The 17,837-nt window shown below is 36.0% G+C and overlaps 1 protein-coding gene across 1 annotated transcript in view; it reads right to left on the bottom strand.

Moving 5' to 3' along the window:
* Nucleotides 1–2,198: 2,198 nt before the first annotated feature.
* Nucleotides 2,199–17,837, bottom strand: part of LOC150101563 (ERO1-like protein alpha) — a 223,326-nt gene continuing 207,687 nt past the window's right edge. Inside the window, exon 14 of the mRNA XM_090401050.1 lies at nt 2,199–2,385. Within this exon, the coding sequence (XP_090257176.1) occupies nt 2,316–2,385 (70 nt within the window). The 3' untranslated portion in view covers nt 2,199–2,315. The remainder of the gene's footprint in view (nt 2,386–17,837) is intronic.

The following is a 17,837-nucleotide window of genomic DNA, read 5'->3' as shown; positions in this document are numbered from 1 at the left end:
CATTTTTAATGACTACAGTGCAGTTGTTGTTTTGAACTGCAGAGTTTTCAAAGTCTGGTATGATGGTATCATATCATCAATTCATCATCATCATCATCAAATTCCTGCCATGTACCCTCAAGGGGTGTACAGGATATGACAGTACTACATGAAAAAATTACATCATTACTAACTTCCTATCTACAATTTTCCTCCAAATCAGTCTGTTACTTGTCAAGACTCCAACATTATCAGATCTTATATTTCTATCGTCTAAGGCACTTTGTGCCGTATCAATCCACCTATATCTTGGTCTTCCTCTGGGTCGTTTTCCTGCCAACCTGGCAGAGAACACTTGTTTTGCTAATCTTTCCTCTCCCATTCTATTTAAATCATCAATTCATTAATTTTAAAAAAAGTAAGTGAATGTTTGTAAACAAGATTCACAGAGCCCTAGAATTTCAGTTGTGGAACCTGCTTTGGGAAACCCTGCAGTAATGGCAAGGTTTCCCAAAGAGCAGGACCTATGGACATATCTAGAGAAAAGGAATGATACAAAAAAGAGAGTATCTATGAGAAGTGAAAGACGGGTCATCTATTAAACAAACTGCCCTTTGCTGGGCAGCATCAGCTTTTTGGTTTAGCACTCCAAATGTGAAAACAGTATTCTAAGGTGGGTGGATTTAAGATTTATATAATGGTAAAGTTGTACAAGTGAGAAGTAGTACATTAAATAGAAGAGGACAGCATGCTTTTATGGAAGATGAGGAGGCTGTGGATGTGACTTATTTGTATCATAAAGGAAAAAAAATTGATCTTGACTGAAGTGAGTTCTTTCTTACAAAAAACAAAATATATGTTTTAGGAGTGTTGAAGTTTATCTTCACCCTACTGGAGAATGATAAGATCAGATTGAAGGCAAAGGTTAAAGTTACATTAGATGTACTAGATATTGATCAAACCTTGGGCACTGCAAGTTTTGCTGAATGAAGAAGAATGAAGTGTACTGTCATCAGTAAAATTATTGATAGGATTTGAGATTAGTGTGAGAAAGTCATTAACCTTTATGAGGAAGAGTGTGAATGAAAGCATAGAGTTCTATAGATGCTGTGATTTAATTGATAAAAAAAAATCCAAATAAAGGAAACCATCCACCATGACATTCAGTGAATGACTAGAAAGGCGTCTGAGATCCAACTGTAGTGGGCAAAATCAAAGATGGTAGCTTGGTAAGAACTTACTTTCTGCCAGATCCTGTCAAATGCCCATGGTGACCACATGAGTTTCTCTAAACCTTTCCATGGCTTATGTCCAACGGTGAGTAAAGTTAGCTAGAAGATATGTTGTAGAATGGTGGAATTCAGTAGGAGCAGGTGTGTGAATTAGGGGAGTGCAAAAATTAGACCATGGAAAAGGACATAGAAATCACCCCATTTTGGTATCATTACAGTGTCCAAGAAAAAGAAATTGAGATTGGCTGGGTGAAGGGAGATATGTAGAAAAGTTAGGGGTCAGAATTAGCAATGAAGAATGTAGTACTGATTTTTGAAATATGTTTTTTAAGTTTTAAGTTATATTTAAAATATAAATTTAATATGTACAATGGAACTTCACCTTCATTAAATTATTGCTTTCAGTACTTATTAAAAAGTACTGTGGTCACAAGCAGTGAAACATCTCACCTTTTTAGAATTAACACTTAAGGTCACAAGATAATGTAAAACCCTGCCACCTCTATTTAAAGTTGAATAATATTCATTTGGAGAGGTCAAGAAACCTAGTTCTTTCTAAGCAAAGGGCACATAAATTGCATATATTGTTGATATTGAATTCAGAAGAGAAATTCTGTCAAATTAAGCTTTCTCTGGTGATGTAAAGTTAAAATTTCTTGCCAGAAATAAATAAAGCACTATTAATCTTGTATTGTCCCGATAGTGTAATTTATTTTATTTTTTTTTTAATAACAATCCCATCCACAGGAGAGGAGAGCTAAGAGTTCAGTCATTTGGAAACCCCACAAAAATGTTACAAGCCAGTTCAGGCTTCCTGTGAGGAGCATGGTAGTCACTGGACAACAAAAACACCTAAAGACTTTCACAAACACTGACCTATAGTGATGAACCCACAGCCTGTCATTTAGAGTGGAGATACTTTCAATTTGCAAGTCATTTCATATGCATTTCAAAGTAACATTTTTGTGTGCATAATAAAGAAAAAACTTGATTCTTTTTATTTTATTACATAATAAAATATACAAAATATTATCCAAACATATGTACAGAAACATAAATTCAGTTTCTCTTATAACACTGTACATTATTGAAATTATGGTTAATCTATTCAGATTGTTCCATTTGTGGTAAATGCCTCCTGAAGTTTTCAAGCATGTGGATGCTGCTTGATATCCTGTAAGAAATTCCAGTTATCAATTTATGAAAGTGAAAATTGATATTCATTTAAAATGACTTTTAAAACATGTTAACCACCTCACCGGCCATTATGGATCAAATACGGATATGCATACGCTTCGTATCCATCACATATTTCAATGTAATGTCAATGATATTAAAATTTTAATATGCACTTCACATCCATGATAAACTTGACGTCTTGGCTGGTAGCGTGGTTAATCTTATTTTTTCTTTTTTAAAAAAAAAGGAACAGGAATCATTTAAGGTCATGACGAAAAAAGTATTATATCTTAACGTGTGACAGAATAGATCAATGGCTGAGTTGCATCCCTCTACATGCCAAGGTTAATTTGATGAAAGCATGTAATTTATTCTGACACACAATGTAAAACTTTTCTCTCCCAACAAATATGTTTTTTTGAATATCAGCAAACTGTTAATGGGTTGGCACACGATATACAATAGATAGCCTCTCCTTGTCAACTCTGCCTTCCCTTGGTGTGGCCTGTTTTCTCAAAAGGGGCTCTGGCAAATCCAGCAAGTATTCCTGTAATAGGATATCTTCCTAGTTTGAGGAAATGTCAACCAGACAACTAAGTGGTAGATGACCTTCATCACCCAGTGAAATACCACCACCAGATGTATCGGAGGCTTAAAGTGGTAAGTGCCATGTTTGGTATCCACAGCAAGGGTTCTTTTTTTTTTGTATCTTCCTCCAAAGAAATGCCAAACATATTTAAAGACCCATAACCTCCTCCATTTCAAGGGTATCAGTAAAAATTGGTGGTGCTGCAGACTGGCCACTAGGAAGCCTCCTGACTCAGTAATAAGTCATCCAGTCCAGGTCTCCTAATCTTGACAGAAACCTAAATTGTTGCCAGATGAACTACTGTCCACCTTCAATGTCCAAATTACTACTTCACAATTCCTTTTGTCAGAAGGGACTTGTGCCTTTGTGAGATCTGACATTGCTTCACAGAGAATGATTAATTTAGAATCCCCTGCTTCTCACCTCCTCTGACTTACAGTTTCCTTTCCCAATTCAGTAACACTCCCAGTCCCGAAACTCCAAACCACTCTGACATCTTCGCTGTCTTCTCCCTGTAGCTCGACCGTCTGCAACCCAGCTATCCAAAAAGTGAGGCCATCTTCCTTGGAGGACATTAATGTTCACAACTGAACAAGATGCAGATGTTTTACTATAAGCAATGATAATGGAAGTCATACATCTACATACTCAAATTCCTGATATCTCCCTCCAGTTTTACAAAACCCATGAAATTTTTTTTGCTAGTTCTCTTTCCAGATATAACATAGAGGTCACCTTTTTCTAAAGAACATATCTGTTTCCTTGTCTCCCTGTCAAGACTAGATTTTTAGGTAATGCACTATGAGTAGATTTACACAAATTTAATAAGTAACCAGGTTCTAATACATTTTTTTATTGACACTAGATGTTTCTCAGACATGCTTATGTCCAATGTGGTCATCACATATAAAAACAAATGATATGATCTCTAATACTTTTGAATTTACAGAAGATCATTAAAAAAAAAAAAATCAAGACACTAATCTCTCCCAGATTGTATGGCAGAAGCCCTCTTACTTATTTTCTTTCTAAACACCTATCAAACTTCCTTGAGCCTCTCAGACATTCAGACAAGTACTTGAAAAACTCAATGCATTTTGCAAAGTAATTCCCAAACATACAAATTACACCATTAGCTAGTTTAGATGTAGTTTCACTGTTTAAAAATGTCTATGGAAGAATCAACAGAGATCCCTACAAATCTATTTCCTCCTGACATCACACATCTTTTCTATCATTCTTTGTTTGAAAGGAAACTGGTAATGGGCCTCAATCTTTATCGCCTCCCATTGCCAACTGATAAGTGGAAAATTTTGAGTAAGAAGCTATTCTCAAGCAATGTTAAAACGACACCCAGTGAAGATATGTCAATCATACCTTTATTATTTGGAAATATATCCAGGAAGACCCTGAAGATTTTGTACATTTCCTGAATAATCACCATCCAAAAATCAAATTCACATTAGAAGTAGTAATGGACAAAAAACTACTAGTCCTAGATATCCTTATCAACAAAAACATCAGTGAAGGATTCTCATTAGAAGTTTACAGAAAACAAACTGATACAGGCAGATCTACATGTAAGCTCATTCCATCATCCTCAACAAAAATTAGGTATCATCAAAACCTTAAAATAAAAATTTAACTTTATATATACTCAAAAATGTTGAAATTAAAAGAAAAGAACAATTTCAAATCCAGCACACAATAACCCAGAAATTAATCACATATGCACAGCATCCTCATCATATGTTGGCAGCACATCAAGAAAACTAGCCCAAGTATTAAAATCAGAACAGCCTTCAAACCAGTTAAAACCTTACTAAGTTTCATATGTTCTCCAAAATACAACATTCCTTTTTTTTTAAACATCCTGAGTATACAAAGAATTAGAGATGATAAAGCAGACATGAAAACTGAGGATAAAGATAATGAAACAAGCAGTGACAGGATAGTGGTAGAAAATACTCAACAAGAATGCCAACAGGAATATATATATCTGTACTTGAAATAGAAAAAGCCATCACAAACGTGACATATTGAAAGGCAGCTGAAGTAGATGATATTCGACCAGAAATGCTAAAATATGGAGGTATAAAAGTTTTACAGTGACTGCTGCATAATTCAGAAGGCCTCTGACCAGGCCTGAATTATGATTCCAGATGACTGGAGTCCATCTATAAAAAAGGGAATGAAGCTGAATGTGAGAATTACAGAGGAATTTCTCTACTCAGTGTTCCTTGGAAGATTTATGCAAGTATTCTTGAGAAACAGCTAAGAAAAATTGTGGAGGAGAAGTTTGGAGAATAAACTGGGTTCAGCCCAAACAGAGGTCAGGATCAGATTTCACTTTAAGACAAAATAGTTGAGAAATCATAGGATATTAACTAGGATTTGTATTGAAGTTTTGAAGATCTGGAAAAGGCATATGACAAGGTGCCAAGAAGAAAGCTATTCAAAATGCTCGAGTTATATATATATATTACATAACTTATTACATATATATTATATTATATATATATATATATGGTGTAACTGGGACATTATATCAAGCAATGCATAGTCTCTATTTCAGATGTAAATCAGGAGGTAGAGGAGATGGTTTGATGTTAAGTCAGGTGTGCAACAAGGGTGTACATTATCTCCACTGTTAATAATCATCTATATGGATCACATTATGAAGAAAAGCGGTATTAAACCTGATATCAAAATTGGAAATGTTAATTCAGCTCTTTACTTTATGCAGATGATATTATACTCCTAAATAAATCCATGACAAGTCTCCAGGATTCCCTGACCAAATTGAATAACTGCTGTATTAAATTTGGTATAAACATCAGCATTTAAAAAAATATGTAAAAAAAAAACACTGTAAATAGGCAGAAGCATTGAAAATACAATTGAATTCTGAATGCAAAACCTATAGAACAAGTAAAATATTTCAGCTATTTAAGACACTTGTTAATGAAGATGGCCAATTAAATTTGGAAATATGCAGCAGAATTAGCAAAGCTGGTATTGGTAGGAACTCAGCTGAATCAATTTATAAGGAATAAGAAAGAGATTAGTCAAAACACTAAACTAGCTGAATGCAAGATAGTGTTCAAACCACTTGTGATATATGGATCTGAAAGCTGGGTTAGAAAGAAAACTCTTGATCAAAGATTGGACACCACAGATATGAGAGTCCTGACAAAGATTAGGGGACTGAACAAACTAAGCATCTGGTTTACATCAAGAATCCCAGCAAAAAGCCATCAGATGCAAAATCTGCTCAGCTGTGCTTTCCACCTCTCTCTCTCTCTCCCCCTTTCTCTCATCCAGATGTGATTATTGTTACAGCACCCAAATATGAAGATGACCTCCATGCATTATTCTTTTACTCCAACTCCTGCATAAAAGGCCAACAAAAATCACCTCCCACTATATGATAATCTGAGTATCATGTGCTTCCTGTGGTTTTTTTAGCAAAAAAAAAAAACACTAGAAGAATACTCAACAGCTTGGTCACTAAAAACTTTGGGTCCTGACAGCATCTCTCCAATTGTACTTAAAACACTGTGTTCCAGAGCTATCACCTGACCTGGATCCTCTCTACAGTCTTCTATATTTATCAATGATTTGAGAGGCAAGAAGTATTCTATGAGGGAAAATGTAAAGGAGTTGTTAGAAGAGGCAAAACTAAAGAGCGAGAAGGTGAAGATTGTAAGTCTTCTACCTCGCTATGATAGAGGCAAACTGAGAAAGAGGGCACTGATAGCCAGTGAGTCTATACATAGATTGTGCAAAAGGAATGATGTAGAATTTGTGGATCTGTAATCTCTGTTTGATGGAAAGAAGGATTTCTATAATGTGGATGGACTGCATCTGAAAGGTTTTGGTGTTTGGAGAGCATGCTGACGTGCAAATTCAGGAAAACTTAAGTAATTAGGGTGGAAACAAACTCACTTGTGTGAAGGCACCCATGAAGCGGGTGAGTGTGGGAATGACCAAATGAGGAATCTAGTCTCAAGCAAAAATACTGGATAGCGTAATCAATTCAGGAAGTAAAGGTGGGTGGGGAAATAAATGGATGTTGCCGTTTCTATATACTAATGCTAGAAGTATCAGGAACAAGAGGAAGGAGTTTTTGGCATTGGGTTAGTGCAACCTTGCCAAAAGTTATAGGCATTAGTGAGATCTGACTAACAGCAGATGATCTAATTACAGGGATTGAATGTGAAGGGTTTTGTATTTTCAGGGAAGACAGGATGGGGGGGGGGGGAGGAGTACTACTGATGATAGCAAATGAACTACAACCAAAAAGAATAGGAGACAGGTGGGAGGGCGACTGTTCATTTGAAACAATCTGGTGTGAGATTAAGACCAATAAGACAAAAATACATTTTGGTTGTGTTGAATTTTTTCTTGACAATTATTCATAAGACTATTACACTTTTTTTATAATCTTTGTCAAGTAGCTTTATTTTATCCTCCTACATGTTTCGCCAATCCTTTTCTATTGGCATCCTCAGAGAATACAAATTAGTAAGCTAAAATGAAGGTTACAGACTAGGTTATAACTGATAATTCTAATTCATACAAAAAATTGGTATTGTGCATGACAATGTGCGTGTCTCGTTAACGTGATTTATTCGTTATGGTTCATTACGTAATTGTTATGAAAGTTCATTTCTTTGATGTTTAATGATCTGATAAAAGTTTTCCAAATTTCTGGTAAAATTAGACCTTGATTCTTGTTTAGGTTTTCAGTTTTACGGGCGACTGTAGCTGCTTCTTTAAAGGTTCTTGAATGGTAGTTATCTTCTATGTATGGCATAAGGCTCTTATCCCACTCAGTATGATGGTTAGTAGAGGCAAAGTGGCATGAAAGGCCTGAAATGCCTTGTCTGTTATTTTTGACATATCCTATGTGTTCTTTCTTTCTCGTTTCAAAGCTTCTAGAGGTCTGACCTACGTAACTAATACCACATGAGCAAGGTATATTATATACTCCAGAGTACTTGTAGAATGGGTGAGGATCTTTCGGTGATCTTAAAAATTTCCGAATAATGTTGATTGGTTTGAATTCCACTCTGATCTTATGCAGTTTTAAAAGGTTAGCTAATTTTTTGGAAAGGTTGCTGACAAAAGGAATCATAATTGTACTGATGTATTGGACGTCATCACGTTGTTGATGTGGTATATCAGTAAAGAGAATCTTGTTATAGAGTCTTTTTTTTTGGGTAACCATTTAAAGAAAGTTCTCTGGATATCAACCTATCTGTATACTGAAAACCTACAAATACTGGACGTTACCTCCATTTCAACTCAGCTCATCACATAGCTCAGAAACTTAGCATTATCCATAGTCTCAAGAAAAGAGCTATACGGTATACGACAGACAAGGATGACCTACTAACGGAATTAACCACAATATCCAGAGAACTTTCTTTAAATGGTTACCCAAAAAGACTCTATAACAAGATTCTCTTTACTGATATACCACATCAACGTGATGACGTCCAATACATCAGTACAATTACGATTCCTTTTGTCAGCAACCTTTCCAAAAAATTAGCTAACCCTTTTAAAACCGCATAAGATCAGAGTGGCATTCAAACCAATCAACACTATTCGGAAATTTTTAAGATCACCGAAAGATCCTCACCCATTCTACAAGTACTCTGGAGTATATAATATACCTTGCTCATGTGGCATTAGTTACGTAGGTCAGACCTCTAGAAGCTTTGAAACGAGAAAGAAAGAACACATAGGATATGTCAGAAATAACAGACAAGACATTTCAGGCCTTTCATGCCACTTTGCCTCTACTAACCATCATATTGAGTGGGATAAGAGCCTTATGCCATACATAGAAGATAACTACCATTCAAGAACCTTTAAAGAAGCAGCTACAGTCGCCCGTAAAACTGAAAACCTAAACAAGAATCAAGGTCTAATTTTACCAGAAATTTGGAAAACTTTTATCAGATCATTAAACATCAAAGAAATGAACTTTCATAACAATTACGTAATGAACCATAACGAATAAATCACGTTAACGAGACATGCACATTGTCACGCACAATACCGATTTTTTGTATGAATTAGAATTATCAGTTATAACCTAGTCTGTAACCTTCATTTTAGTTTACTAGTTTGTATTCCCTGAGGATGCCAATAGAAAAGGATTGGCGAAACATGTAGGAGGATAAAATAAAGCTACTTGACAAAGATTATAAAAAAAGTGTAATAGTCTTATACATTTTGGTTATTGCTATAGGCCATATTAACCCTCCTTACATATAGGGTAAGGAAGGTTAATCAGGTAGGTGTTTGATGAATGAATAATATCATTAAGCATGCACTGCAGAAGAAGAAAATGCTGTGAAGGGTATATAAAGAGAAAGATGACCAGCAAACTCATGAACAATACAAGGCTCAGGCAAAAATAGATGACTAGCATGGCAAGGAAGGCAAAATCAGGTTACAAGAAGAATCTAGCCGACCAGACCAAAGGAAATCGAAAAGAGTTATTTTGTTATGTGGCAAGTAAGAAGAAGAATCCCGCCGTGGGCATGGATGTTTGTGATTGTCTGTGGAAATAGTAGTGGTGTGGTCAGCGGTAGATGGCGTTGTTGTAGTTGCAGTCAGTTGTGGAGACAGAGTTGTAGAGCAGGTGCCCTCCCTCGATAGTCTTTGGACTCCCTGGAGGTGTCAAATAATAATAATAATGACTATGGAAGATTAACCTTAATGAGTAATAATGTCACAAGGAGACAGAAGTGGATAAAATAGTTGAGTTACTGAATTACCACTTTGCAGGCATACATGTATTTTCCTAGTGAGGTTACTGTTTTAACATATGTGACAGACACTAATGTGGTAACAGAGGTGGATGAATTGGAGGTTAATGAGATATTGCACAATCTCAATGTAAATACAACTGTGAGATTATATGGGATATCAGCTAGGGTTTTGCAGGAATGTGCAAGGGAACTGGGCAATGCTTGTGATTAGGATCTTTAATTTAAGTCTCGGTTCTGGTATAGGATTAACCTAACATGAGTGGAAAGAGGGCAAAATAATTCCTTTTCATAAAGGAAGTTCTAAGACTGCAGTGACAAATTATAGAACAATCAGTATCTCAGGCATGGTGATAAATGTAGTGGAAAAATTGGTAAAAAAGAGAATTCAAGATGTGTGGATAAAAATATGACACTGTATGAGGGGAAACATGGCTTTGTGAAGGGTTTAAGTCTCGGTTCTGGTATAGGATTAACCTAACATAGGAGTGGAAGGAAAGTTCTAAAAGGAAGTTCTAAGACTGCAGTGACAAATTATAGAACAATCAGTATCTCAGGCATGGTGATAAATGTAGTGGAAAAATTGGTAAAAAAAGAGAATTCAAGATGTGTGGATAAAAATATGACACTGTATGAGGGGAAACATGGCTTTGTGAAGGATTGGTCATGCTTTAGTAATTTACTAACTTTTTATAATAGAGTAACACAGAGTTGGATAAGGGAAATGGCTACATACTGATTCTGCTGGATTTTACAAAGGCAACTGATCAAATACCAAATGGAATCTGTTATGCAAATTAGAACAAATGGGAATGGATATGACACCAGTTATGTGGATAAGAAGGTAGCTGCTGGACAGATATCAAAAAATGGTATATGAAGTGGCAGAATTGAAGTGAAAACTAGTGGTGTGCCACAAGTTTCAGTGTTGGGACCATTGCTGTTTAATTTGTACATAAATGGTATAGGAAATAACCTTAAAGGAAATATTCTGTTGTTTGCTGATGATGCAAAATTAAGTAGTGATAGTTAATCAATGCAATGTGGAGAGGTTGCAAGATGATTCAAATTGGATGTCAGTTTAATGTCAAGAAATGTAAAGGTATGCATTTTGGGTTAAATAGATTACAGCTCTGTATCACATTGATACCACTGTACTCCAGAAAATAGATGAAGCTAGAGATTTAGGGGGTGGTGTTGACAGAGAGTTAAAGTTTTAGAGGACATACTGCTAAGATAGCCCATAAGATTACTTGGCTAGTGAAGAACACATTAACAAGTAGAGATAAGGAAGTTGTAATTCCTCTTTATAAGACTTTAATACGCACACATCTGGATTACTGTGGCCAAGTCTGGTTCCTTGGGAATGAGGAAGCAGTGGAGAGGATTCAGAGTCAAGTGACCAAGATGGTGAGTGGCTTGTGGAATGTTCCCTATGAGGATAGATTGAAGGTGTGTGGATTGCAGAAGTTGGTTGATAGGATTAAAAGAGGGGATATAATAGAAACATTTAAGTTACTTAAAGGATTTTATAGGATAGATGCAGGGGGGAAATGTCTCAGCACTTGGCTAGAGGGACAAGAACAAGGGATCATCCTCTGGAAGTTGAATAAAGGTGTGGTCAGTAGGGGTGTGAGGATTAGGTTTTTTGTTTGAAGAATGGTGAATGAGTGGAATGGGGGGGGGGGGACCAGAGTCAGTTGTGAGTGCTTTTTCTGTTAATGGGTTCAAAGAAAGGTATGACAGATTGTGTGGACAGATTGGATCTTCTGCAATGAGTCTTTGGACTCTATGGAGGTGCCCATATAATAATAATAATAATATTTAGCTGACCCTTATCCCAACATAAAAATAATCATATATCTGGCCTATTCCAAAAATGGGATACACAGAACCTTATCCCAACACACAAAAATAATCATATATCTGGCCTATTCCAAACATGGGATGCAAAAGTCTGCCATTAAACTACTGGCCAATCAAAGTCAATCCTCAGTCCTTTCAAGAATAACGAAAATCATCAATCTCAACTTCCCAATATACCACCACTTCACAAGAGGTCCACCAATTAATCACACTACCAGCCAAGACATCTATAGATGTCAAGGTTATCACGGATGCGAAGCGCATATTAAAATTGTTGGATATGAAGCATATGAGGATGCATGTTTTATCCATAATGGCCGGTAAGGTGGTTAATCAGCATCCAGCATTATGCCATTCTAGGTTCATAGCTGGCATCACCCACTACTGGACATATTCTATCATAGAAAGATTTGGAGAGACATGCTGTCAACTCTTGACATTTCCAGATCTTTTGATTTTGATTGCATTTGGCATCTGATAAACTGCTATCCTTTGTCCTACCTGCCACTCTCTGTAATTCAGTAGCCAGCTTTCTCTCTGTTGTTCACTGCATGTCATTGGAATGATGCTCTCTCTCTCTCTCTTTGAACTTTGCCACCAATGCAGGTGTACCTCGGGGCTTTGTTTTATCAGCTACTGTCTTTCTCCTACACATAAATGGCCTACTCTCATTCACCACTAATTATGTTCACAACTGTGCTGATGATAATGCTCTCCATTCATTCTACTCATCTGACAAACCATGCAGTTCAGATGTCCCAAGATTCATGATTATCTTCAACCAGTACCTTATGCACTGCTCTCCATACCATCCTTCAATGGGGCAAAATCTCAGGTCATCTACCCTTATCCTCAGTAATATACAAATCGCCAAACAGGATCAGATCTTTTTGTAGCTGGGTTGACATTTATCTCATCTCTCCTGACATAAACATATCTCAGCATCTAAAAAAGTAGACATTTTTTTCTACTCCAGATGCTATTTTTCACTTATCCAGCTACTAATCGTATACAAATCCCAAATCCATCCACCTGAGAATTGACATGTTTGGGGTGGTGGGTCTAAAACCTCCCTATAATTCTCAATGACATCTAGAGGAGAGCAATCCCTTCCTTCAAGTTTAACTTCAACCTCCATCATGCAAATTGCTCCGCTGAGTTGGAAACCATCATTCTTCCACTTTCTGCTGGGCATATCAAAACAAGAGCAGCAGCTACTACCATCCCTTTTCAATGTGCAATTGCAAAAATACACTTAACCTGCTTCTCTAACTTTGTCCTCTGGAATAACCACAAATGCAGTTCTTCAAGAAAAATGTCAGTAAACCTCTTTCTCAGTATTAACATGCATCCCACATATAGCACTGATGTGTGGGATGCTGGTGCAACTGTTTGGCCAATATCCATTTGCAATCCAACTTCAGACATTCTGGACCAAATTCTCATCTTTCTCTTTCATTTCATCTACCTTTTGTCCTCTGGAATAGTCTTCACATTGTACCTATATATCATCCTATTGTTTACAACCTCGAGAACTTGAAAAAGCATCAGCAGGTTCTTTCTTTTTCTTAACTCACATTGATGTGTAATGAGATGATGAAGAACCTATAAGAAAGAAACAGATGCTTTGTTTTACAAGTGTTCTCATTTTGCAAGAAAAGTGGAGACATGACCAGAAGATCCTCTGAAAATACACATGTAAAGCAAACTGAAACATGTTGAAAATGGTTTAATAACACTTTATTAAGTCAAATATTTTGATCTGAATATAACAGATTGTCAGTGAAAAGCCAATACAAGGTAGAATAACAACAACAGATTTAAAAAGGTTTTAGAGGAGTATACTGAGTTCAGCGAAATGGTGGGAAGAATATTGACAATGCATGGGAAGCATTTAAAAAATTACTTACTCAGAATGTGTACTGAGAGTTCAAAGAATAAATAAGGTGGGAGTGAAATGAATATGTAATCTTATTAAGGAAGAGATTCATAAGAAAAAGATGATGTGGAAGGAATACCTTGTGCATAAGGATGATGTCCGTTATGAAAATTATAAGCAGCAGGCTAGAATCGTCACAACTGTTATACAGAAACCTGAGTATAAAAAGAAACTGGCTTTGCAATTTAAAGACCACCCATAAGAATTCTATTGATGTGCTACAAGTAAAAGAAAGAATGAAAGAATACCTCTTTTAATGCAAATGGTGTGAGGGTGGCAGATGCAGAAGAGGTTGTTCAACTAATGAGCACCCATTTAGCTAAAATCTATCAACCTGGTGAATGCAACATTGAGTTCACTGCTACCTCTTCACTGAATGAAGAAACTCAGGTGTATGAATAGGAATTAGAGCTGTTGCACCAACTGAATAACAATTCAGCAATTGAGACTGATGGGATATTAGCATGGGTGCTAAAAGAGTGTTCAGCTGAACTGGTTATTCCTTTAACAAGGCTATATATTTTGAGTCTCAGAACATGGAAGATTCTGCAGGAATAGAAAGAATGTATGGTAATCCCATTGCACAAGGATGGTGCAAAGACCGATGTATCCAACTATCGACCAATCAGTATCTCAGAGTGGTGGTGAAGATTTTGGAAAAATTGGTTAGGGCTCACATTCAGAAATGGGTTGACAGTGAATCTCTACTTTGCAATGAGCAACATGGGTTTACTAAAGGAAGGTCATGTTTTAACAACTTGCTCACATTCTATAATAATGTTTCATCCTTTATCCAAGTGTAAGCAAACAAAGTTTGCATGCAAAGAAACTACACAGACTGGTTTCAACCTTTATTGAGGTGGATACAGGATGAAACCAAGAATATAATTTCTTGGCATCTTTAATTTATAATAACCAAGTGGAAAAACTTTCAACATCTATCCCTAATCTAGAGTATTTTAATCATAAGGTGTGACACCTTTGGCTACTTGTACATGGAAACATGACTTCTGCATTACTTCAACCTTCATATCACTTCTCTGTTTTGTTGCCAATGATTGTGTGATCAGTCTCTGCAATATTTTATGAAGTTTAGAAGCTGAATTGCTTAAATAGCAGAATTTTAAGACTGGAAGTCCAAATCCTCCACTTCTTTGATAGATAGTTGAAGAAATTCCTTTTTAACTTCTTGGTATAGGCTGGACCAAAAAAATTGCAGAGGTTTACTATATAATTGCTTTTCTTCAACTTCTGTGATGTCTGTAATATTTAATATGTACAACTGATTAGGAAAGATTATGGTTTTGAGTACTACGGCTTTAGAAGAAAAGATGAGTGGCCCTATTTTCCAGTCTTCTAACATTTCAAAGTTCTTGGACTGATAATATTGGGTAAATTGTCTGGTACTACTTGGGTTTTCATCTTCCCCTGTTTAGAGTTAATGATTATAAAGGTCCAAAAGCTGAGATTGTTCCTGAATACTACAACACTCTGCGCTTAAATCTAAGACTGCTAAAACACTGGAATTGACATTCTTTCTATTTAAAAAAAAAAATAGTTATAAAGAAATCTTTAATCTCTTTCACCACGTCCATACACAGTTGGGTACGGACAACAGTATTTTTTTTCATAACTTGATGAAGTTCCAAGGGTACTCTAACAGGAGGATTGCATATGGCCACCTTCTAGTCAATACCATCAAATTAAGGTACTCTAACATCAGAGATCCAATCTGTGACATCTGTTACTGATTGGAAACAGTAGAACATGCATTCTACAGCTTCCCTCTTGCCCTACATATTTGGAACAGATTATGTAATGTGTTGGGCATTCCATTACTTATAACAGAACAGGTTATTTTTTATAAGACCCACCGTCAGCAATGGGAAGAGAATTTTGATTTTTATAATTAAGGAATTAAAATACCATTTATGGAAGGCTAGAAAGAAACATGGATTTGAAAACCAGCAATATGACATCCAAATGCTTTATAATATTGTACTGTGGAAATTTTATTGTTCAGTCAGATGATTTTTGTATTTAGAAAGAAGCATTCTAAGAGATATCAAATTTATCACTAGATGGAGTAGACCACCCACATTATGCAATATTCACCAGGATTCATGAGATAAAATTCTGTCTATTATTGCAATGAGAGGTTTTTTAAATAGTTCTATCTTCTTAATTCAGTGTGGTCTTATAGTCAATTGCTGGGATGACGAGAGCAATCCCAGGCAGAGAAGGCCAACTCAAGGCAGTTAACCCAGATAGGGTTAACTGCCTTGAGTTGCTTTGCCTGGGTATCAGTCATCTTTGCACTTTATTTTCAATTGGTCTTTTGGTTGTTCATCTATATGAGATTGGTGAAAAAGGAAAACTGATAGCCTTTTGGCTATATGATGATATAAAAGAGCTGAGGCCTTTTCTCTATCTCTCATGCTGTCTATCTGTCATTCTTTCTCCTAATACTATCACGCTCTCTTGCACCCCTACACTAACTACTCTAGGCCTGTGATGAGCAACCCTTTACTTTTTCACCTCGATAAAAGTCAAAACCAGTCTGGTATATTATACATGCCTGTAGGGATATGTGCTTTGCATTATGGGATATTAAGGCATTTGATGTGAAGTCATTAGCCACCATATACGAGTTGCCCTATCATGAAGTTACTTCATGCATAAACTTTGTTTGCTTACACTTGGATAATGACGAAACCAAGAATATAATTTTTTAGCTTATTTCTTTGTTACCTGTCTCTCTAATGTGACAAAAAATTCCTATAGTCTTCCTTGTGTAGGACCATACATACAAATAAGTCTCACTGTCTAATTCCCTAATCTGATGTTTGGCTACATCACCGTACTTGATATTGCCTACTGTTCAAGAAGATTACTCTCATATTTATGTTGAATAATACAGTTACTCTTTTTTTTTTTTTTATCATTATCTCCTGAATATAACGTCTTGTTTTTTGCACAGAAGAATTTCACCTGTTTTTGTTTTCTTGTTTCAGTAGAACCTATTATGTCAATCTTTGATCTGGTACTTATCTAGTTCCATTTCTTCCCATTGATGCTTCTTATGTTTTGGTGCTGATCTTTAATTCGGCTGATGCTAAGTTAGAGTTAATTCCAGTAGCTAACTTTTTTGACATTTGCTCTGATTCCCTGCTGAAAACAGCAAGAACCTTGTTTAGCTGGGCAACCCCCCCCCCCCCCCCCCGCATGAAATTTCTTTAAGCTATATCATCATTTTATTTTAGTTTCAGCCAATAAGACTACAATTTAGTCGGCTATATCCCAGATTGCCAGCCTATACTCATTTGTTAAGTATCCAGGTAGATACTCACTAATAGGGATGCACCACAGAAAGATGAGGATAGGACATCAGATCAGAAGAAGCCCCGGTTGGTTCTTCGCATTCCTTAAAAAAACTACATGGGGCTCTCCTCCCGGTTATCCAGCTTTGATCCTTAAGCAATTTTTTTTTTTTTTTTTCCCAAAATGAATGTGTTATTTGTCATGTCTGATATGGTCACATCTAATACTTTGAAGACATTAATATAAATTCATCTAGATCTTGGTTGATCTCTGGATCCTTTTCCTTCCATTCCAGTTGGAAACTTGCTTTGCTAACTCTTCATCTCCCAACTATGTTCATGACAAAATCACCATTACTCAATGCTAAGACTGTTAACTTCCTGTTTAATGTCTTCATTTTTAATAAGCTTCTGTCATTGATGATATCTATTCACTCTCATAATTTTTCACAAAATGATAACATAAACCTTAGTAACCAAAAATTCCTCCACTTCTTCCTTAGTAGAAGTTTGTGTGGTACCATAAGCATAAATAAGTCTCAATATCCAATTTCTCCATCTGATGTTTGCCCACATCATTTTGAAATTTAAAACTGCATACTTTTTAAGATGCTTATTCCTGTGTTTAGTATTGAATACTATACCTGCTCCTTTTTACCCATATTACTGCCTGAAATATAACATCTGGTAATAGTTACTTAGAATATGTTTTTGTATTGTTTCAGTAACATCAATCACATCGATGACCTGGTACTTCTGTTCTTCTTCTTCTTCTTCTGCCAGTTCCAGTTCTTTCTGTTGATGCCTCTTATACTGATGATGATTTGGTGTTTGTGGAGTTTGTTCCAGTAACTGAATTTTCACTGTTCTTGACAAAAAAACCCATCATTCTGTATTTTGTTTTAAGCCAGTAAGAATAGAATTTGGTTGGTAAAGCCCAAATTA

The sequence above is a fragment of the Typopeltis vanoorti genome, chromosome 11 (assembly GCF_054136105.1).
Source record: "Typopeltis vanoorti isolate ZY-2024b chromosome 11, IOZ_Tvanoo_1.0, whole genome shotgun sequence".
Classification (NCBI taxonomy): domain Eukaryota; kingdom Metazoa; phylum Arthropoda; class Arachnida; order Uropygi; family Thelyphonidae; genus Typopeltis; species Typopeltis vanoorti.
Note: the sequence above shows the minus strand (reverse complement) of the source record. Positions and strands in the feature narration are given on the sequence as shown.